The sequence below is a fragment of the Eleutherodactylus coqui genome, chromosome 12 (genome assembly GCF_035609145.1).
Source record: "Eleutherodactylus coqui strain aEleCoq1 chromosome 12, aEleCoq1.hap1, whole genome shotgun sequence".
Lineage (NCBI taxonomy): Eukaryota > Metazoa > Chordata > Amphibia > Anura > Eleutherodactylidae > Eleutherodactylus > Eleutherodactylus coqui.
This window is the reverse complement of record NC_089848.1, coordinates 23,452,815-23,476,461: the sequence shown is the minus strand read 5'-3', so window position 1 is coordinate 23,476,461 and position 23,647 is coordinate 23,452,815. Positions and strand designations below refer to the sequence as shown.

General features: G+C 40.4%; 1 protein-coding gene across 1 annotated transcript in view; it reads right to left on the bottom strand.

Annotated features, from left to right (window-relative positions):
* CNTNAP2 (contactin associated protein 2) overlaps window positions 1–23,647 on the bottom strand; it is a 1,903,897-nt gene that overhangs the window by 116,233 nt on the left and 1,764,017 nt on the right. The window contains exons 16-17 of the mRNA XM_066585040.1: window positions 18,989–19,159; window positions 14,515–14,733 (exon numbers count right to left, since the gene is read on the bottom strand). Of these exons, the coding sequence (XP_066441137.1) occupies window positions 14,515–14,733; window positions 18,989–19,159 (390 nt within the window). The remainder of the gene's footprint in view (window positions 1–14,514; window positions 14,734–18,988; window positions 19,160–23,647) is intronic.

The following is a 23,647-nucleotide window of genomic DNA, read 5'->3' as shown; positions in this document are numbered from 1 at the left end:
CTATTTACTTCAAGCGCTCCCCATTAAGGTCCCCAAACAATTTTTCCAACAAATGTCATCTCTCATGACTAAATTCGTTTGGGCAAACAAACCCCCGCGTATAGCAAGGGACACCCTGACAAGACCCAAAGAGGAAGGAGGACTGGGACTTCCAAGCTTTAACAGGTACTATCAAGCCACCCACCTAGCCCGTATCATAGACTGGCACAGGCATGCGGAATTCAGACAATGGGTCAGCATTGAACAAACAGCCACACCTATACCATTGAAGGCCCTACCATGGATTCAGGAACACATAACCGCAGACCTGACCAACCACCCCACGATAGGTCCCACATTAATGACAGCGGCGAAAATACTAACACGACCAGACATGGCCCCAAGACCCTCACCAATGTTCCCAATACTGGGCAATCCATCGTTCCCACCAGGGATGGAGGACAAAACTTTCCGCCTATGGCAGAAGGGAGGTAGATTCCGAGCAACGCATTTCATGCAGGAAGGCCAATGGCTCACGATGGAACAACTGACAGTGACACAAGACCCATATCCGATACCGTTCTGGCAAACAGTCCAATTAAGGCACTTCCTTAACTCCCTTCCACACCCGCACACATTTACAAGGCCTAAAACGCAATTTGAAACACTATGCAGCTCAGAGGGCCCGTCTAGACACACACTGTCAAGCGTATACAGCCTACTCAACACACAAACAGAACCTCAGCCACCGGAATTCGTCCGGAAATGGGAAGAAGACCTGGGAATATCGTTTTCCCAGACAGAAAAGGGAAAAATCTACGTGCTTACTCACTCCGTATCCATATCTAGCAAAATTCAGGAGGCAGGATATAAGATACTAGCACGCTGGTACAGAGTCCCCACCCGCATCAACAAGATATACCCATCGGCGTCTCCCCTTTGCTGGAGATGCGGAATGGAACAGGGGACACTCTTACACATCTTCTGGGACTGTCACGTGTTGGCGAGCTTCTGGACGAATGTCTGGCAGATAACATCCAAATTTACCCAGTACCCCATACCAAAAACACCTGCATTCTTCCTCTTGCATCATAACGAGATTCCTATTTCAGTGTACAAAAACTCAGTTACTCGACATCTGATAAATGCCGCGAGATCATGCGTGCCGAAACTTTGGCGTCAGACTACTCCGCCCACTACAGCGCTTTGGCTCACCACGATCCGGGGAGTTCTGGAAATGGAGGACCTCACAGCCACACTCAAAGGTACCCAAAGAAAGTTCATAAAAACTTGGTTCCACTGGCTAGAGTTTCAGTGCACAACAGAATACAAAAGTCTACTGGAAACTAATTAATCGTGGGCATAAAGTAGCACCCCCCATGCCACCCCGGACCCAGGCTCCCCTTCCTACACACCTTGCCAACCTATACTATCCCCTCAAAAATCCCTAATGTTTTCTGCCTAATGTCCTATGTGAAGGTTTATATTGAGTTTATAGAGTCTAGAGTTTTAGCAGCAAACAAGTGCCACTAAGAAACCGAGAATAAGTATTGATACGGACAAAGACAAGCGAACCAACCAAGACAGCCAGATACTTGAAAGGCTCACAAAAGAAAAAGACTCCAAGAACGCTGCAAACGACATTAGTTTATTTTATTTTAGTTTATTCTATTTACCACACAATTGCTAGACCGAGACCCGAAGTGTGTGTTTGGTTATTTGTATTAAAATTGAAAACTGAAAATAAAGAATTAAAAAAAAAAAAAGAAAGGCATCAAGGCCCCTCTTAAACGCCTTTAGAGAGTTCATCATCACGACATCCTCAGGCAGGGAGTTCTATAGTTTCACTGCTCTTACAGTAAAGAACCCCCTTCTATGTCGGTATAGAAACCTTCTTTCATGAGCATTGTACTGTATGAGCCATCAATTGAAAGCGCAAGTCCCCTATGGTGATTTAAGAAAAATGTGAAAATAGGTAAAATAAAGTTTTTTAATTAGTATAAAAAATAAAAATGATTAAAAGTAAAAACAAAAAACAAAAGTTTTCCCAGTCGTCACATTAAAAGATAAAAAAACAAACCAAAACGTGGTATCACTGTTTTAGTAAAAGTCGGATTAATTAAAATACTGCATTATTGATCCTACTTGGTGAATGCCATTAGAAATAAACACACAATGCCAAGTTACCCCGACTCCCAGAAAAAAAGACGCTAAAACTGTTGTACCCCAAAGTGGTATCAATAAAAATTACAGGTGCCCTCACAAAAACTCCATGTGATGCAACAGTGCCTCATTTGGGTTCTGCTTGGTCACACCAAGGTGGGTACACATGTGTATACATATATATACTATATATATTTGTACATGAATATTTATAAATTCACATGCAATTATTTTTTTATAAATAGCTACGTATATCCTGCTAGGTAGATATACATACATATGGAGTGTATGTACTGTAAATACAGCTATACATATAGATCTACTTCCTGTTCATATATGTAGGGACACTAGAAAAGAGTTGCAGTAACAAAACTGACACATATATAAGCTTTCAGTGCCATTTTATTGATCCCTCGGGAGACGGGTTCTGCTTCACACTGTAGTAGACAGCCTGTATGTTCATGAAGGAAGAGGAGTCCGGTAGGAGGAGCCCTGCGCACAGAGGTCACAGAGTGCTCATGGGAATTGTTGTTTTTAGTACCTGGCAGCCTCTGGCTGCAGGACCGCCCACAGAGGGGCCAGCATTGCTAGAACAATGGGGGTAGCAATATAAGAAGGGAACAGGCAGAGATGTATGTACAGTTACTGTGTATCTACAAAGTTATGATAAGTTCAGCAGCTTTACCTATAAATAGTAACTTAGCACAACCCCTTTAAGGTATCAACATTGATGGGCTTGGTTGATGTATATCTTCTTTGCATGGTCAGCTTATTAAAAGTTACTTGTTTCAACAGACTTACTGAAGATGGTTGAATGACTTAGGGTGGTTTCACATCTGCGTTGGATCTTCCAGTTGGAGGTCCGTCGCAGATCCAGCTCAAAATACCGGAAGAAAAAGTGCTGCATGCAGGATTTTTACTTCCAACTAAAAGCCAGGCAGCTGAGGGGAAAGCAAAGAGACCCCATCATAGTCAATGGGGTCTGTTCAGCACTGTGCAGTTCCATCATAAGACGGAGCCATCCAGCTACGGGGATTCCCCTTTCCTGACGCCCAAATGGAGCAGGAAACTAGAATCCCCGAGCACAGATGTAAAGCCACCCTAACCGTAGATTCTTAGCTGTTTATTTACATATTTATTTATTATTTCCGTTGTAAATATTTATGAGTTTATTAGTTTACATGAGCAAGCAGTGTTTCCTATTTTTTTAATGTAAAATGGAAGAAATCCTCAAAAAAAGCAGTCTAGCAGTCACATTATATTTATTCGGCAACATTTCATAGTTTCATGCTTTTCAGCTTACCACAACTACCCATTTACATGCCGATAAGTAAACTAAGAGTCACGATATCTTGTAACTTTACGCAACCATAAAGTCATAATAAGAAATGACATTCTGGAGTATTAGATACAGAATTAATTGAGCATTGTTTTGAACAGACCTATTAGCTTGATGTAGTAGAAAGGACAAGGCTTGAGGCCTTCACTGCTCCTGAACTTCTACTTTATTGCAATGACTTTCCATAAAACACAATACCTTCTTATGAACTTTACGTTTCAATTAGAGGAATCAATCATATTTCCTAAGTATGGTTACAAGATGTAATGGAATGAATTCCTCACCATGGCTGTTCGGTAACTCAGCACCACGGTAATGGATTCTTATATGACAAGGCATTAGAGAATTTACATAATGTTCCTTTTTTCTTTTGAGCTGAACATTCAAGCAAAGAAATGAATATTGTGATTTTTCTTGTCTTGTAGATGGATTTTCAAAGTGGCATGGAAAAAAAACATATTTCTAAAACTCATTCATCCATCCTAGAACTACTTGTACAGTACATTGGGTCTATTGCCCCAGTATTTGTGGCTGTAAGGACATTCTTTCAATTTTTAATACAAAAACTGACGGCAAGTGGTGGAGGCCGTCAAAATTGGGCCTAAGGGTGCAGTAAAGTATGTGGACCATGATACCAGTTCACCGACTACAATAATTGGTTGCTCCTTTCTCTTACAGGTTATTTAAACTAAATCACTATACAGCGGTGGGGACCTTCCTCATAGCAAACCAATCACTATAGAATCCCTAAGACTTAACATTTAATAAATTATTGAAGAAGATGAGCTGATATGACAGACAAGTTACAAAAAAGTATCTAATTTTCCTCCATCCTGTCCTGAACCCGATGCTAAAAGTTCCAGGGCAGCTGGGTACAAAGGGGAAAATATAGGGGATAACTAAGCGATATGTCCTACTGAATAAATGGGAACCACAATTCAATTGGGTTCCAGCCTGACATTAAATCGCCCCGATATACCCCTAGACTCAGGAAATTAAGTGGAATTATTTCCTAATATAGTGATATTAAATGTTCCTAATCCAAAAGGAATATTAAATAAAAGGAATAATCACTGATGGATGGACAAATATTGGTTTACTTACCCCCCTTCCCTCACAGCCATTCCATCAGAAAAAAGTGTAGATCGACTAACAACTCCAACTAAAGTAGGGGAATCGATATCCCACCTCGTCACTTAGAGCTATAGATATAGAGATTGACAAAAATGGCCTTTAAATGGCCCAGTGTACTGGGGTTAACAAGGATACACATATAGAATGCCCTGTACGATGTGTTTTCTGGCTACATTGAAAACAATGGGCGATGTGTTCCGAGGGAACACCTAAAGTTAGGCCATGCCATTCAAAAGTACAGGCTTCATATTTGTGCGAGATTTGTGTGTCTCGCAACACATAAATAAGAGAGATGGAATAATACCTCCATAGTGCCACCTATGGAGAAACGCTATTTTTTCTCCTTAGGGAGAGCACCTAGACGGTGACTGAGGAGACTCAAAAGGCCATTCATGCTCCTCTGGGTGGCATTGTGGAGGTATTATTCCATCTCTTTTATTTGCATATTACCCAGAGGAGCATGAATGGCTTTTTGAGTCTCCTCACTCACCATCTAGGTGCTCTCCCGAAGGAGAAAAGATAGCGCTTCTGACCCCCGCAACATATAAATTTTGTGCGTTTTTTCGGCCATGTGAAAGCGGCCTCAGACAGAGGAGTGGAGGAAAGTTTTTGCTGCTTTTCTCCCTGTTTCAAAGTTCCTGTTTCACATGCACAGATATTGAACAGGGAAGGTGGAGATAAAATAGTTTTTAACAATAATTATTGGGTTTTCCGACAAAACAAACTGACAGCAAGCTGCGGGATAATCTCAATCATTCTCTTATGCATCATCTATAGACCAACTAGTTGTATTTGATATTTTATTTTGATTGCAGCAAATAATTCTGTTGTTTGCTGGAGGAATATTGTAGTAGTTGGCTTTTAGCTAAAATGATAATGTGATTTTTACTGCTATCATGTAACATGCCTGATTACTGACAAGTTTCTTCTTCAGGACTCCCATCCATTGGGATGGGGGTCACCTTACCCACCCATTAGCCCTGCAGAGAGGAGGAGACAATGCAAGTGGCTCTCTCCGTTGTAGATGATGGATGTCGAGGCAACAGCCCAGCATTTCACAAGTCTTATAAATTACAATACAGAGAGCTGCATGTCTATACGATGCCTCTAACCCATATACACATTTCTGGAGTGCCAAATGGGTTAAGAGACTAATATATAGGGGACCCAGACATGACTACACAGTGCACCCTTAGTAGTTGTCCTAATATATAGGGGACCTAGACATGACTACACAGTGCACCCTTAGTACTTGTCCTAATATATAGGGGACCCAGACATGACTACACAGTGCACCCTTAGTAGTTGTCCTAATATATAGGAGACCAGACATGGCTACACAGGGCACCCTTAGTACTTGTCCTAATATATAGGAGACCCAGACATGTCTACACAGGGCTCCCTTAGTACTTGTCCTAATATATAGGGACCAGACATCACTACACAGGGCACCCTTAGTACTTGTCCTAATATATAGACCAGACATGACTACACAGTGCACCCTTAGTACTTGTCCTAATATATAGGGGACCCAGACATGACTACACAGTGCACCCTTAGTAGTTGTCCTAATATATAGGGGACCTAGACATGACTACACAGTGCACCATTAGTACTTGTCCTAATATATAGGGGACCCAGACATGACTACACAGTGCACCTGTAGTACTATAGGGGACCCAGACATTGGTAACGGGTAATATCTGTTGCGGTATAATTGATAATATCTGTTGCAGTACAAAGGAGCAGGTAAGTAACGTAGTCAAAGAAAAGCCAGAGGTCAGTAATTGGTAATATCTGTTACGGTACAAAGGAGCATATAAGTAATGTAGTCAGAGTAAAGCCAGAGGTCAGTAATGGGTAATATCTGTTGCAGTATAAAGGAGCAGGCACATAGTGTAGTCAGAAGAAAGCTTTAGGTCGGTAACAGGTCATATCAATTCGCAGTATGGAAGAGCAGGCAGGAGGTGAAGCTTGACCATTGGCTAGGAGAACAATAATCACACAAGGAGTGAGGGACAGGGCCAAGTTTATATAGGAAGTCCAATCAAGGAAGCAGGGTGGAGCAAATTAGGAATTGAAATACCAGGAGCAAGGACTAGGCTATATAATTCAGCAGGGGAGCTGTCCAAAAGACAGGATAGCTCAACAGATGGAGCTGATGACTAGAGCACTGGAGCTCTATTGAGTCCCAACAGCACCTTCAGTACTTGTCCTAATATATAGGGGACCCAGAGATGACTATACAGTGCAACTTTAGTACTTGTACTAATATATATGGAACCAGACATGACTACACAGTGCACCCTTAGTACTTGTCCTAATATATAGGGGACCCAGACATGACTATACAGTGCAACTTTAGTACTTCTACTAATATATATGGAACCAGACATGACTACACAGTGCACCCTTAGTACTTGTCCTATAAATAGGAGACCCAGATATTGGTAATGGGTAATATCTGTTGCGGTACAAAGGAGCAGCACGTATCATAATCAGAGGAAAGCCAGAGGTTGGTATTATGTAATATCTGTTGCAGTGCAAAGGAGCAGGTAAGTAGCGTAGAAATCCAGAGGTTAGTAATTGGTAATACCTGTTGCGGTACAAAGGAACAAGCATAGTCAGAGGAAAGCCAGAGGTCAGTAATGGGTAATATCTGTTGCGGTATAAAGGAGCAGGTACATAGCATAGTCAGAGGAAAGCTTGAGTTCGGTAATGGGAAATAACAATTCACAGTATGGAGGAGCAGGCAGGAAGTGAAGCTTGACTATTGGCTGGGAGCACAATAATCATGCAAGGAGTGAAGAACAGGGCCAGGTTTATAAAGGAAGTCCAATCAAGGAAGCAGGGTGGAGCAAATTAGGAATTGGAATACCAGGAGCAAGGACTAGGCTATGATTCAACAGGGAAGCTGTCCAAAAGACTAGATAGCTCAACAGATAGAGCTGCTGACTAGAGCACAGGAGCTCTATAGAGTCCCAACAGCATTCTTAGTACTTGTCCTAATATATAGGGGACCCTGACATGGCTACACAGGGCACCCTTAGTACTAGTCCGTTTATGTTGCCCTGCTATGTCCCATTCCTCCACACATAGATATTTCTGTGTTCAGAATAGCATTGTGGGCCGCATGTTGTGCGCTTCTGCCCTACACTGAAGCCTCTAGAGTGAGATACTCATTTACTTCACATCTACTACTTGGGTAAATGGACTTGGGTTACCCCGCACGGACATTTCCATTTACAGGATGACAATATTTTTGTTAGTAAACCTAACCATACGTGTTTAAAAATGTAAGACAGGTAAAATGTGTCGCTTATAGTCTATTCAGAAATGAATCTTTATTGCTTTTGTTGCCACCAGAAGGGACTGGCGGCATTAAAATGACATGAAGCGCGTCTGCATTTTGATTTCAAAACGAGTGTAGGTGTCTTTTACATACCCAGTCCAGATGTTGCTCGCCGTGCCTGGCAAGCATACTACATATTAGGGTGAAATGAGTGCAAAATAACCTCTCTATTCCTTGCTGCCAGTTTCTGCTGAATCAGTAGGCATTGATTTGATACGTCTTCTAATCCCTTCCCTGCTGCAATAGTTTATTAGCAGCTTAAAAATGTACATTTGCTTCAATTATGAGCTCTCAGCACAGAGGCGCCTTGATAATATTACGACGATATTTTAATAACATCATCTGAACCTGGGAAGCATATGGCCAGTTTATGATGCCTTACAACCATATCCCTGCCACCAGGAATACCGAGGGCTTGAACAATCAGTTTGGAACTCTGAAATGTAATATAATCCCTATCATTTTCTATTGAATTTCCTTACAAATGCTCTGATTCCGGTCCAGAAAAATCACTAAACATAATTCGAGCTGAACATAAAGATTAGCGAACATAAAATGAGAATGAATAGTCCATTAAAGCAGATTCCTGTTATTTGTTCACTGTTTATGGTAGTTTTATCAAGGTGCTCTAAAAATTACACATTTACAATATTATTAGAGATATGCCTGATGGCTCTTTCAATTGAAATGGATGGAAACCATCAGAGAAGAACTTTGCATTCTTAGCTTTCAGGGTATTCATATTCACAATACCCCTCATAGGTCCCTAGTCAGTAATATGATGCCTCATGCGCCCTCACTCAGTAAGAATACCACTAATGGGCCCACACTCGGTAATAATGCCCTTGTCGGCCCCCACTCAGTAATAATGCCTCATGTAGGCCTCCAATCAGTAATATTGCCTCCATGGGCTCACACTCAGTAATCTTAGCCCATATAGGCCCCCACTCAATAATAATACCACATATAAACCCCCACTCAATAATAATGGTCCATATAGACACCCACTCAGTAAAAATCCCCTCATAGGTCTCCAGTCAGTAATATTACCCTTCATGGTTCCTCACTCAGTGAGAATGCCCATAATAGGCCCCCTCTCAGTAAAAATGCCCCTTGTAGACCCCCACTCAGTAAAAATGCCCCATATAGGACCCCAATCAGTAATATTGCCTCCATGGGCTCATACTCAGTAATATTACCCCATATAGGCCCCCACTCAATAATAATGCCCTATATAGGCCCCCACTCAGTAATAATGCCTCATATAGTCCCCCACTTAGTGATAGTTCTCCATATAGGCCCCCACGCAGTAACAGTATACCTCAAAGGCCACAGCCCCCAACTCAGTAACAGCGTCCCTCATTACCCCACCCAACAGAATATATATCAAAATAAAAAAAATACTTATACTCACCCCTATCGCTCCTCCCACTTTGCAGTCCACACCTACACTGTTCTTCTTCCAGGTAAAGCGATCATGTAACCGATGTTGCTTGTCACATGATTGCTATACCAGGAGCTCAGCGAGTGAACAGTGTGGGTGTGAACTGTGTAGGCTGGGAATGGGAGGAGCGACATAGGTCAGTATATGTGTTTTTTATTTTATTTTAGAGCATTTAACCAAATAACTTCAAAAATTCTGCCCCTTCTCCATCCGCAGGACCCTCTGGGAATTTTCCCAGTGGGTTCAATGGCCAGTCCACCCCTGGTTAAGTTACTAGATTCTGTATTGGCTCTATAATGTACAACTTCTATTACAACTTCTAAGTGAAATACAGTACTGTACAGAATAACAGAAAAAGAACATTCATGCACACAAGTAAGATTTTCCTTCTGTGCACAGAAGATTTTATTTAAATAATGACCAATGATAATACAATTAAGGTCTCTACTGGGCCATAACATCCCTGATGTGGCTTGACATGTAGTAACACTGCCTATGAGGTTAGGGCTTTGAGAGGAAGTTGGTGAGGTTACTGAGGACTTTATATAATTTGAACCCATACATCTTATCCAATGAACCGATCTCATTGTAACCCTATGAAAATTAATGGCGAGTGCCTCCTTAGATGGGATTAGATACATTTTAATTGCATGTAAACTAGCTCTCCTCTGGAAGAAAACGGTCTCTCTAGAGCCAAGTATAGGCAGCTACCGTGTAAGTCAATGTCCAACCCAGAGGAATAACTAACCGGTCTTGGGTCCCGATGCAAAATCTATAACAGTTCCCACTACCTACCATATACGTTTTATAAAACTGGTGTCATCTTATGTGATGGAGGACTCTTTGGGCCCCTTAAGGCTCCGGGGCCAGGTAGCAACTGCACCCCCTATAGCTACACCCCTGGACCAACCCTTTAAAGGGCTTTTATCAGCCAAACTAAAGACATTCATTTGTATACAGTACTGTTCAGAAGATATTTCACCCAAGTAGCATTAGCCTACAGACTCCATACTAGATGAATTTTCGCAAGGAGAATCAGTATCCTTTGAGGGGCTGACTCTTTGTAGGTTAAAGTATCTTGCACCATATAATAATAATCTTTATTTATATAGCGCCAACATATTCCGCAGCGCTTACAAGATAGGGGAAATAAAAACAAGACCACGGTTACATGAAGCAATCAATTGATGGAAACAGTAAGGGTGCTGGCAGATGAGCGCATAAACGGCGCGTTTTTGCGACCAAACATATATACGTGACCATCTGAGGCAATAATTTCGAATGTATTCGTTCACATGGGCGATTTTACGGCGCGTAAAAACGGCAATTCGAAAAAAAACGGAACATATGCGACCGAAATACGCGCCAACGCATATTCGATGGCCGAAAAGACCATTTGCAAAGTAGGAACAAACGAAAATACGCTTTCTAGCTCTGGTCGTGATCGGTGAAAAACGATCGCTCGGGCGATTATACGTTGCACTCGTGCGAACGTAAATACGCCTACGCTCGTCTGCCCACACCCTAAGGGTGAGGGTCTTGCTCCAACGAGCTTACATACTACAAGTAATGGGGTAATACAGAAGGTAAAGGGGCTTGAGATGTGCATGGTATGGCAAGTGAGGGGTGCTATACACATAGACAATGGTCAAATCAGTCTGTATATTGGGTGAATCGGGATGACTGCAGGTGCCGGTTGATTATGGCTAGCAGGAATTGCAGTCGGTAGGACAGGGAGCATGTTATCAGGCGGAGTAAAGAGGGGTTTGGTCTAGGGGATGTGGTATGCTTCTCTACTTTCAACACATATTGGTATATGATACAATACATTTTGTTGTCTCTTTTTCTAAAAAGAACTTGGTATATTACCCAGGCTCCAGTGGGAATTATGAAATCTGTTTAAACAGACTAAAGTAATCCACTGAAAGTTCTGACAAATTCATCACCATATTAATAAGTAGACTTAAGGAAAATAGCAAGAATATAGATAGAATTAGATGTCCCAAAAGTAAAACAGAGCGTTCTTGGTTTCAGTAACTACAGTTTATGTTTTATTTGGTAATTTAAAACGACAATGGGATTTCTGTGGAGACTGGTATTAAAAGGAAATTTGCATTATCTAGTCAAAATGCATTTTAGAAAAAGCAGTGATGCTTTGTCAGAGAGCAGCGGAGCATTATTTTGTTAAAGACCTGAAAAAGTACCGAGTGACTTAATGTGTTTCTAAAAGGTTTTGTGTTCATCTCTGTGTATCTTTGGGTAAAGAGTTGAAGTTCCAAACTTCCAGATTCATTTTGTGATTACTGCTGCATTATTCTGCACTGTAAGGTTTATCTTTTGGTGGAGTTGAATTGTCAAGCTGAAAAATAGCATCAAATGTAGCACAATATATTACAATATATTAGATATGCATCTGGCTGGAGAAAAGGATACATTCACATTGAAAGTCACAAAAATAATCCCTGATTGCCAAGCTACACAATAACACTAGGTAGCAAAAAATGGTTTTGTTCTCGGGAATTTAACATTAGCCTGTTGTTGCCTGGGTCACATGAAATTGGTAATGTGTTTTCATTGAGTCATAACTTTAGTTTTCAATGCTTAGACAGATCAGCGGCAAAAGAAGATCTGGCTAGAGATGAGCGAGTATACTCGCTAAGGCTAACTACACAAGCGAGTAGTGCCTTAGCCGAGTATCCTCCCGCTCGTCTGTATTCGGGGGCTGGCGGGGGGCGGGCTTAGTGGAGGAGAGCGGGGAAGAACGGAGGGGAGATCTCTCTCTCCCTCTCCCCCCCCCAATCACCGCCGCAACTCCCCTGTCACCTGCGCCGGCAGCCGAATCTTTACAGACGAGCGGGAGGATACTCGGCTAAGGCACTACTCGCTTGTGTAGTTAGCCTTAGCGAGTATACTCGCTCATCTTTAGATCCAGCCAAAAAGGACACGATGGCTGATACTGTCAGAGCTGATACTGGCATGGATATCACACAACTGAAAGAAGCAGTGCAAGACCGAAAAACATGGAGCTCGCCTTTAGGGTCGCCGAGGGTCGTGAACAACTAAACAACTAACAACAACAACAATAGCTTTGATTTTGTACCAATTAAGTTGGTATTTAATCTGGCCCCGGATGTGACAGCATCCAGGGGTTTCACATCCAAGGAATTCCCTGCTGCAGCTGTCACAGCCGCAGCAGGGAATAGCAAGCACCGCACTTTATGTGCGTATTTTGCCATCGTGTCACCGCAGACAAGTCCGAATTTTACAACACAACGCCCGATTCGGTCAGGCAAATTTTTGATGCATGCGTTTTGCGTTTGTTTCACGCAACTAAGTGCGCAACAAAAACCACCCGTCTGACTGAGCCCTTAGGAGGTTCATGGGTGTTATTTTAGCAATAGATAGTGAATAAAGGTCATGTTTTAATGGTTGTCATTCTGTGAATTCTCTGTTCAACCATGCCAAAAGTCAAAGTCATTACATTTCTGAATTGCATAAATGAATATCCCAGTTTTTACAATAAAAGATCATTGACTTCATGACACTTGAAAAATGACCAAGACATTAACCTGGCAACTATTTTCTTTTCTTTTGTAAGAAGGAACATTAGTCTCATTACTATTCAACAACGCATTGTATGTTTAAAATATTTATGTCACGGTACAGAAATTGTATTCTAAATAGAGATGAGCGAGCATCGCTCTTCTCGAGTAACTGCATACTGGTCCAAGCAGGTTCGGGGTGGTGGTGGTGGGGAGCAGGGTGTAGCAGGGGGGGGAGAGTGAGAGAGATCTCCCCACCACCACCACCGCCCCCCGAATCTGCTTGGACCAGTATGCAGTTACTCAAGAAGAGCGATGCTCGCTCATCTCTAATTCTAACGCAACAAATATGTCAACTTTCTCTTATTCTTTGTTTATTATAAAGTTCAATAAAAATGATTGACAAGAAAAAAAAACGACCAAGACTTTAAATTTACTGCAGTAAAATATTCCCTAAAGATGAATTTTTTAGTTTAGTGCTGCCTTAAAGGAGTTGTACCAAGTTATAAAGTTATCCCCATCCACATGATACGAGATACTTTTATGATCGTTGGGGGTCCGACTGCTGGGACCCCCACTGATCCAAAGAAAAGGGGTCTGATCAGTCTCCAAATAAATGGAGTGGCGGTCACACAGGTGCGCCACTGCTCCATTCCCTTCAATGACAGTGCCGGAGATTGACAAAGTATTTGAAGTCAATAATCCTCCGCCCCATTCACTTCACTCTGCATTCTCATGATCCGTGGGGGTCCTAGTGGTCGGATCTCACCGATCATAAAGTTATCTCTTATTCGTTAGGGGGTTGGGGATAACATTATAACTTGGCAAACTCCTTTAAGGGAGTATGCTGACCTCATATTTATGACATATCTAAAGCCTGGCGGTTTACATAAGTTCTATAGATTTGTGAGCAAGGTACATGCATATCTAACTCATCTTTTTCTTCTAAGTGGATTGCAAGGTGGGAGTTTCACAAGACCCCTGTGTTTTTCTCATAAATGTATTTTTTAGTAATAAGACACTTATGGTATAACCTGGCTCCTGCGCCGGGCCCAGTTTGGTGGCCACAGCTCCAGTGGATGTCCAGTGGGTTGTTGGGCATCCGGATTCCCTGCCATGCACTGTGACCTCTATGCTCTCCTGAATGTCACGGCTCAGTTGACCTAGCTGTGACATTTCTGCTCTCCACTTTGGAAGCATATGGTTGCCACTGCAATCGCCACTTCCTTCAGATGTCACCTCTACAGTATATTTCAGGGGACCTTGGCTTCATCGTCATTGCCCGCAGATTAAGGTACATTCAGGCTTGTTGTTCCTATGTTTTGTCTCTGTTCCTGTCTCTTGGTTATGTCTTTGACCTTGATCTCAGCTTTGTTCCTGAATTATAGTACTGCCCCTCAGATTTTCTTACTTGGCTTCCAGATTGACTTAGATTAGGTTTCGAGGATGCACATGTCCAGTGTGAAACATAACAAAATGTCTTTGTTTGGAAGAGTTATTAACTATATATAAGTATATCATTCTGACATGTATCTACTGTATCTTATCCATTTGTACTTACCAACATAGAACTGACTGGTGAGCTCCAGTCTGGTGTGGCCATGAGTCGGAGCCTTGCGTATCTGTGGTGGGAGCTGATCAACTTGTAGTCTGGCTTCCTTTATATTCCTCTCTGCTCGTACTCGATGCCACTGGTCATCATTCAGTGGAGTGGAAGTAACAACAGTCAACTCTACTGGACCGTTTCCAACGTCAAATGAAAATGACACCTCAGAATTTGCTGAAGGAAGAGATACAAAAGTCTTAAATTAATTCAGGAAAGCCAATAATACACACAGTAGTCATAAAATGCAAAAAAATGTAATTGATACAAAAAAGTGTTTGACAACAAATTGGATAATGTACAATACTTCATCCGTATGTTTTTCTGTGAATTGGGAACTACCGGCATCTGGAAGGACTGCCATGTACCCCCATGCTATACATAAGAGCATCATGTGTGGGCTATATAACAGGGTTATGTAATCATGATGTACAGAGTTATCTCATCAGATATTTGTATTCTATATTTGTTCTAGGATGTAAACTTATCATAGGGTGGAATTCATGGGTGAATATGATATTTTGATAGAAATTAATGTATACTTGAAGTTGCTGGGTATCCTCTGCTCCTTTGCTTTGTCTGTATTGTACTCCTTGATGAACTAGGGTCCATGTGGGCCCAGGGAAATGCGTTGAAGATAAAAAAATATGATTGGTTGGTTGCCACATGTGCTAGGTCTGCAGCAGTACCTACATGGTGTAATACTGTATTCTGAATATTTATTACATGTGACCCCTTGGTTGACTACCATATGTATATATTTTGATTTTCTGCTATTGATCTGTGGATAATTATATCTCCTTTTTTCTCTTTGATTGTTAGCTTGATTATAGCATAACAGGAATGAAACAGGAGGTTCCTGATGGGATTGCCCTTATCATGGTGGCTATTCCAATGACCTCTAGGCAGGGATTTATTGGGGTAAGGTTATCAGTCCCATTTTTTTCTGCTTATAGATTATTTTATTATTTTGAATATTTATATATAAGCCCTTCCTCGAAAACACGCCCTAGCTCCATTACATAAAAATGAAAAAAAATAAAGGAATACATTACTTATAGCAGGCTTGGTCCGCGCCCCTACCGCTGCTCTCTGGAGCTTTGATGCGCTATTTGCAGTCCTCGTATGCCGACAGAAGATCATTTCCTGGTTATGGGATTCATAAATCCCACACTCGCTGTGATTGGATCTTCAACTGCTGCATTGATTGGCTGAGCAACGGTCGACTGTCATGTTGTGGAGGCATTGATTGGCTGAGCAACTTACAGCTGTCATGTTGTGGAGGCAGCATTTATGAATTGGCTGAGCTGCGGCATTGATTGGCCAATTCATAAATCCCGTTTCCACAACGTGATGGCTGTGATTGGTTCTTCGACCGCTGCTCAACTAATCAATGCAACGGTCAGAAAAACAATCACAGCAATCACGTTGTGGAGGCAGCATTTATGAATTGACTGAGCAGTGGCATTGATTGGCTGGGATTGGTTCTTCGAGCGCTGCTCAGCTAATCAATGCAGCGATCGAAGAACCAATCACAGCTGTCTTGTTGGTTCAGCTAACGCTGCACTGATTGGCTGGGCAGCACTTGAGAACCAATCAGAGCCATCACTTCCTGGAGGCAGGATTTATGAATCCCATAAGCAGGAAGTGATCTTCTGTGGCCAAAGACTGCAAGAAGTGAGGTGAAGCTCTGGAGCGCAGCGGGAGGTACGTGAACTGGGCCTGCTTGGTAAGTAAAATAGGACATTCCCCAAAAATAAGACCTAGTGTCTCTTTTAGGGAAAAAAATAGTATGACAGGTTCTTATTTTCAGGGAAACACAGTAGTTGCCAGATATATAGGGGGACGAAGGGTGATGAGCTACACCTTTGATAAGCTGGCAGCAGTATTCCCTGGAAGTAATGCAAGCATTAAACAGAACCTTTATTCATTATTTTCAATCACTAAAATAACAACCATGTACCCAGTAGTAGTAGGAAATGATTGTATGGAAAAGATGAAATATTAGTCTATAAGCAGGGAAAATGAGACTGATAACCTCATCCTAGCAAATCCCTACCAATCATAACCCTTCCTAGAAATCATTGGAATAGCCGCCCTGATAAGGGGCGAGTCATCCGGAACCTCATGAGGGTCTCTATCGCCCTGGAGGGTAAAAGTCCAATCCACAATGGATTTTATCTAATGATTTTCTACTATATATAATGTATTCATATGTTTATTTTCCTTGCAGAAATCTTGACTAACTTTACATATAGAAGTCTTTATGCGAATAATAAAATAATTTCATGGATTTTGCTATAAATCAGTCAAGCGGTTACGCTTAAATACAAATGTATCATTGTGCCGTGCAATTTCTCTGCTTCTTTATAGTTATGTATTTTTCATTTTCACTGCATAAAAATGTGATAAGAGGGAAGGAATTTGCAGCAGCCAAATCTAGAATTTCATTGGCTTGTGACTAATAAAGACTTGTCACAGGTCCTTTCCATACCTTTCCATTTTATACCCTTATCTCTGAAAGCCACGCAGGGTACTAACGGCGAGAACAGTGAGTTCAGTTCACACATCACTGTCATGAAGATTCAAAGTCGGACAGATTCAATCACCTCATCATCTGGCACTCAGCAGAACTGCCGTCTGTGTCTACGGGTGGATTTAATTTATTTTGGCCATGTAGAAATAACCCGTTGCCATGAATTTAACAGAAATAAAGGACATTTTATAGCTAATTTTATTGTAACCGGACGTTCTTTTTAATAATTCTACATTTACATTTTAAGCATTTAATTTCTTGTTTTTTTCTATAACAAATGACGCGGGACGATGTGCGATATATTCTGTAGCTGAGAATGGAAAATAGTTATGGGGTCAGAAGATTGGGCTACTTCTAAATTACATTGTTGGAGGAGATTGCATGTAGTAGACACGTGGTTAGAGCTTAACCGCTAAGTGACCAAGCTATTTTTAGTTTTTTAAAAACTCCTTTATTTATCCACCGACGTCGCTGTATGAGGGCTTGTTTTTTGTAAGATAAGTTGTAGTTTTCAATGGTGCTATTTATTATACCATATAATGTACTGAAAAACTTTTAAATATTTCTAAGTGAAGAGAAATGAAAAAAAATGACATTCCGCCATTTTCCGTTAAATCTTGTTTATACGGCGCACAAACTGCAGCAAAAATGACATGATAACTTTATTCCATGGGTCAGTACGATTACTACGATACCAAACTTACATAGATTTTCTTTCTTTGCTGCACTACTTGTATTATGTTCAAAGGTATTATTTTCTGCCGTCACCCTCTGCGTGCAATAAATTTTTTATTTTTCCATCAACATAATTGTGCGAGGGCTCATTTTTGTGGGACATCCTGTAGTTTGCATTTGTACCATTTTAGTATAGATATGACTTTTTGATCGCTTTTAATTGCTTTGTTTCTTGGGTATATTTATTTGGGGCTTGATAGGCATTCTGCTAGAGATGAGCGAGCATACTCGATAAGGCAAACTACTCGAGCGAGTAGTGCCTTATACGAGTACCTGCCCGCTGGTCTCAAAAGATTCGGGTGCCGGCAGGGGGCGGGGAGCGGCGGGGGAGAGCGGGGAGGAACGGAGTGGAGATCTCGCTCTCCCTCCTCCTCCCATTTTTTGCAGCTCCCAGAGGAGTCTATGGGAGCCACCAGCGTATATCGGTCAAAAGACAGGGCAAAACCTATCTTTTCCGGCAGCCTATAAATTTGATCATGTATGTCCTATTTTTTTCTGGCACAATATTTTTACGCAGCTAAAAAACGGTCATCTGAACCAATACATTGTAAACCAGTGCTTCAGATGTTCACGAATTTTGGCTGACACATAAATGCGGCTAAAATGACACAAAAAAACGCTCATGTGAATAAGGCCTTAAAATGTAAGGCGTCTACTAGATCATGCCTAGATGAAACTGGGGAGGAAATTTTCAGTAGGGAAAGAGGCAGAAATGCCACAGAAAACTGTACTCCTATGGAAATCAATGGCAGCGCTGCCCTCTATTAGACTTCCATGTCCAACCCCGGGGTCGGATGCAGAAGTTCTGGAAATGTAAAAGGAGGCAGCAATCCATTGATTTTCCCTATTATGCTTCCACTTTTGACCCCGATGACAACATCTAGCTCCACTGCACTAACAACAACTCTGGTGATCAGCTGATTGCTGGGAAGCCCTGGCGATCAACTGTTGATGACCTATCCTTACAGCAGGTCATCAATAGGATTTGCCCAGAAAACCCCTTTATGTTCTAGGGGTGTGTGTATGTATGTGGAGGATGGGTGTCTCACTGAGTCTTTACCCCAAGTTGAAGAAATGTCTAGCTACAGCTCTGCAAGAGTTTATGTAAATAATAATGTATAAATTATAATATAGTGTACAAATAATACCGTAAATACTTACATTTCAATTCTATCTTGATAAAGTCGGTGTTTCCTCTGTTTTCCACAAAAACTCCATCAGGAGCAGAAGTTTTAAAGTAGAAAGATATGTCAGCGCTGGTCTCTCCTTGAAATGTAGAGAAGTGAAGAAAGGAGTTCGGTGCAATAAAGGAAACGGCATTCCAATAATTTTCTGAAAATTGAAACAAACAAAAAAAATTACAGTAGCAGCACCAGCAGATACAGCGTAATTTACAGGACTGAGACGTGATTTGTGGAGACTGGTTATGACTAAAAAGGTCTGTTTTTCTACTGGTTTGTCACATAGCTACGAGATATGGAAGACTACAAACTATATCGAGTTTACTTTATATTCAATAGTTAAAGTACATTATTCAGCATATTAGCTTAGAATTCATCATGTTAAATATTCACATTAGTGCTTTGTTACTTGAGTTTAAATACGTTTGTATAAAAACGTTATAATTAGAGATAAGCGAGCATACTTGTTAAGGACAGATACTCAAGCGACAATTGTCCTTTTCGAGTACCTGCCTGCTCGTCCGCAGAGATTCGGGTGTCGGTGGGGGTGAGCGGTGTGTTGCGGGAGTGAGCGGTGTGTTGCGGGAGTGAGCAGGGAAGAGCAAGGGGGAGGAGAGAGAGAGAGATCTCCCCTCCCGTTCCCACCCCCCCACCCCCCACCGCCACCCAAATTTTTGCGGACGAGCGGGCAGGTACTCAAAAAGGATTATACTCACTCGAGTATCTGTCCTTAACGAGTATGCTTGCTCATCTCTAATTATAATCTATCTAATCCCATTTGATATCTATTTATCTAATATCTATCTCTATCTCTCATATCTATCTCATATCTATCTATCTATCTCATATCTATCAATCTCATATCTATCTATCTCATATCTATCTATCTCATATCTATCTTTCTATCTATCCCCATTTGATATCCATCTAATTGTACATTTATCACTACCATTCTATGATTTTGATCTATCTAGTATCATATCTATCTAATTTCATATCTTATCTATCTAATTTCATATCTATCTATCCATCTATCTTCATAACTCTGATCAATCAGACATCTGATTTCTTATCTATCTATCCATCCATCTATCTCTCATATCTATCTATCCCTCATATCTATCTATCTATCCATCTATCCATCCATCCATCTCTCATATCTATCCGTCTCTCATATCTCTCTCTCTCTCATATATATATATATATATATATATATATATATATATATATATATATCAATCTCTCTCTCTTATCTATCTCTCTCTTATCTATCTCTCTCTCTTATCTATCTATCTATCTATCTTATCTATCTCTCTCTCATCTCTCTCTCTCTCTTATCTATCTCTCTCTCATATCTATCTCTCTCTCATATCTATCTCTCATATCTATCTCTCTCTCATATCTCTCTCTCTCCCATATCTATCTATCTATCTATCTCATATCTATCTATCTATCTCATATCTATCTATCTATCTATCTCATATCTATCTATCTATCTATCTATCTCATATCTATCTATCTATCTCATATCTATCTATCTATCTATCTCATATCTATCTATCTCATATCTATCTATCTATCTATCTCATATCTATCTATCTATCTATCTCATATCTATCTATCTCATATCTATCTATCTATCTATCTCATATCTATCTATCTATCTATCTCATATCTATCTATCTCATATCTATTTATCTATCTATCTCATATCTATCTATCTATCTATCTCATATCTATCTATCTATCTCATATCTATCTATCTATCTCATATCTATCTATCTATCTCATATCTATCTATCTATCTCATATCTATCTATCTATCTCATATCTATATCTATCTATCTATCTCATATCTATATCTATCTATCTATCTCATATCTATCTATCTCATATCTATCTCATATCTATCTATCTCATATCTATCTATCTCATATCTATCTATCTATCTCATATCTATCTATCTCATATCTATCTATCTCATATCTATCTATCTCATATCTATCTATCTCATATCTATCTATCTCATATCTATCTATCTCATATCTATCTATCTCATATCTATTTCATATCTCTCTATCTATCTATCTATCTCTCATATCTATCTATCTCATATCTATCTATCTATGTCCTATCTATCTATCTATGTATCTATCTATCTATCTATCATCTATCTAATCTCATATCTATCTATCTATCATCTATCTATCTCATATCTATCTATCATCTATCTATCTCATATCTGTCTATCATCTATCTATCTATCTATCTCATATCTATCTATCTATCATCTATCTCTCTCATATCTATCTATAATTTAAAACCTGTCTGAAATAAGGAAATTAGATTAGAATCTGTATTAATACATTCATTAGATTTCAAATCGACTTTACTTATTTGTAAGTTCGAATACATTATATTGTAAGCTGAAAAAGATGAAAAATAATGCGAGAAAGTAAAAAAATTACAAAACTTTCACAATTTTAATTTTAAACTACAGACTGAACAAATCATTTAGGAAACCACTAAGATGTAGATGTGTCAGTAAGATAAATGAGTTTGGAGTTCTGCAATAGGGGTCTTTGCTATAACTCTTTCTGCACTCAGATCCATTATCTGAATGTGGAACCTTGGACTGTGTTTAGTACCTGTGATGCCTGCAAATAATCTTTTATTTCATTGCAAACCAACTGTTCTCATCTGTCCGTCTAAAATGTAGGAGCGAGAAGAATAAAAGCAGAGCTCATTTTTATGTCATCTTTATTTTATGTTGACCTAGCTTGGAAGAAAATATCAATTTGATGCAAAAGCTTTAAATCACCTAAACTTTATCATAAAGTCGACCAGAGATGGATGTTGTGACTCGCTCATCTTCAGTTTTATGATAGTTTAAAACTTGTTTTTAAAAGGTCTTGTTTGTTTCTCAAAAAGGAAAAAAGACAGTAAAAAGAGGCTGCGAAGATCATGGCCAAGGTTACCATGTGACACAAATGGCCCATATTATCTCAAATACAGAAGACGAATAACATAGGAAGTGCCCCCATCTTTGCAAAACAATAAAAGTATCCATTTGGTGTGGGTTTATGAGATAACTATATCTGTTTTGTGCTATAATGGAATCAGATTTTCAATCCAGCTCTTGGGTATAGGACAGATCTTAAAATTCTCATCTGAAGTAAACTGAAACTCTCCACATCTTAAGCCTTTTAGCAAATATTGATGGATTATGTTGTGGAGTACCGTTGACTTTGTTGGCTAAACCTGCATTTTAAAGTAACTTTTACAAGTCTCCTAAGTGAACCTACTTGAGGAAAGCATAGAACAGAGGGGAGCAGGTCCAGGATGAACATAATGGATGCCTATAGCAATATTAAAGGGGTTGTCCGGATACTATAGAACTTTATAAACATAGATCTAACATTGAATGCCGGTAAACCCAATATTCTACTGTATTCCCCATATCACAGTTTTACAGACCCCTGTAAGACAAATGAGGAGATGTGCACTTGATCTGACTACAAAACATTTTTTTTAAAGTCTTGCAGGAAGTTTTCATAAATCCGCATGCATCCCTTGATGAGCACCCCAGTTATCCTAAATATTTACATAGTTGTTGCCCACTCATGAAGCTAAGGGCCCTTTTAGTCTCCTCCTCAGGCACTAGTGTCCAGGACCGACTGCACCCTTAGTATATCTATACTGGGAAAAGACATACAATATTTTCAGCACCACAACCTGACCTCTAGGCCTGATCTCTTCTTGAAAATGGTTCCTCTCTTTGTACGTTTGCCTTTTCACGTCCTGAAATCTGCTCCCCTCCAATCATAAAGCACCAGAGGTGCTTTATGATTGAAGGGGGCAGATTTCAGGACGTGTGCTGGCCCTTTAAGACTAAGGGTGTATTTGCACACCATTTAGGCATTAGTGAGAGACTGACACGAGGCCGGAGTATGGCACCTGCCATAGACAGGAAGAGAGCGTGTTCAGTGGGCATCAGTGGGGATAGGTTAGACAAGATTGCGCCCACGGTCGTGGCTCATTACCACATATACAATGTTAGAAGCCGATATGGGCAACTGGATATGAACGGATAGCAAACACTACATATAATGATATCATATGCTCATTGGTTGTTTGATTTATTGAAGTATTATGATGTTTCTGTCAAGGGAGGAATAGCCTGTTTAGCAGCAGCGCCTTCACAACCAGGCTATGTGCTGGCTACTCTCTTTAGCATCTCCTAGGGATCACAAATCTTTACTCTTTAATGCCTGATTAAGCAATCACTGCTACAATCCACAGATTGCATCACCAGGGTAGCCACTGATTGGTGGAGCGAACAGGCAATATAGTCAAATAAGCCAGGGGTCAATACCAGCAAGTCAGAATGAACTTTGAAGCCAAATGGTTATTCATAATCATAGGAACAGAGCAGAGTCACATACCAGGACTTCAGGAACTAGAATGGTAGGCAAACTGGTGGTCAGGCAAATGCAAGGTCAGAATCCAGGTATCAACACAGAAGGGAGTACAGGTAAATTAGGAAGGGAATCAACTCAGTTACAGGTTAGAACCGCAGGTATAACAATGATAATCAGAATAGAAAAAGTAGAGACAGATAAAATGGGTATGCAGAATA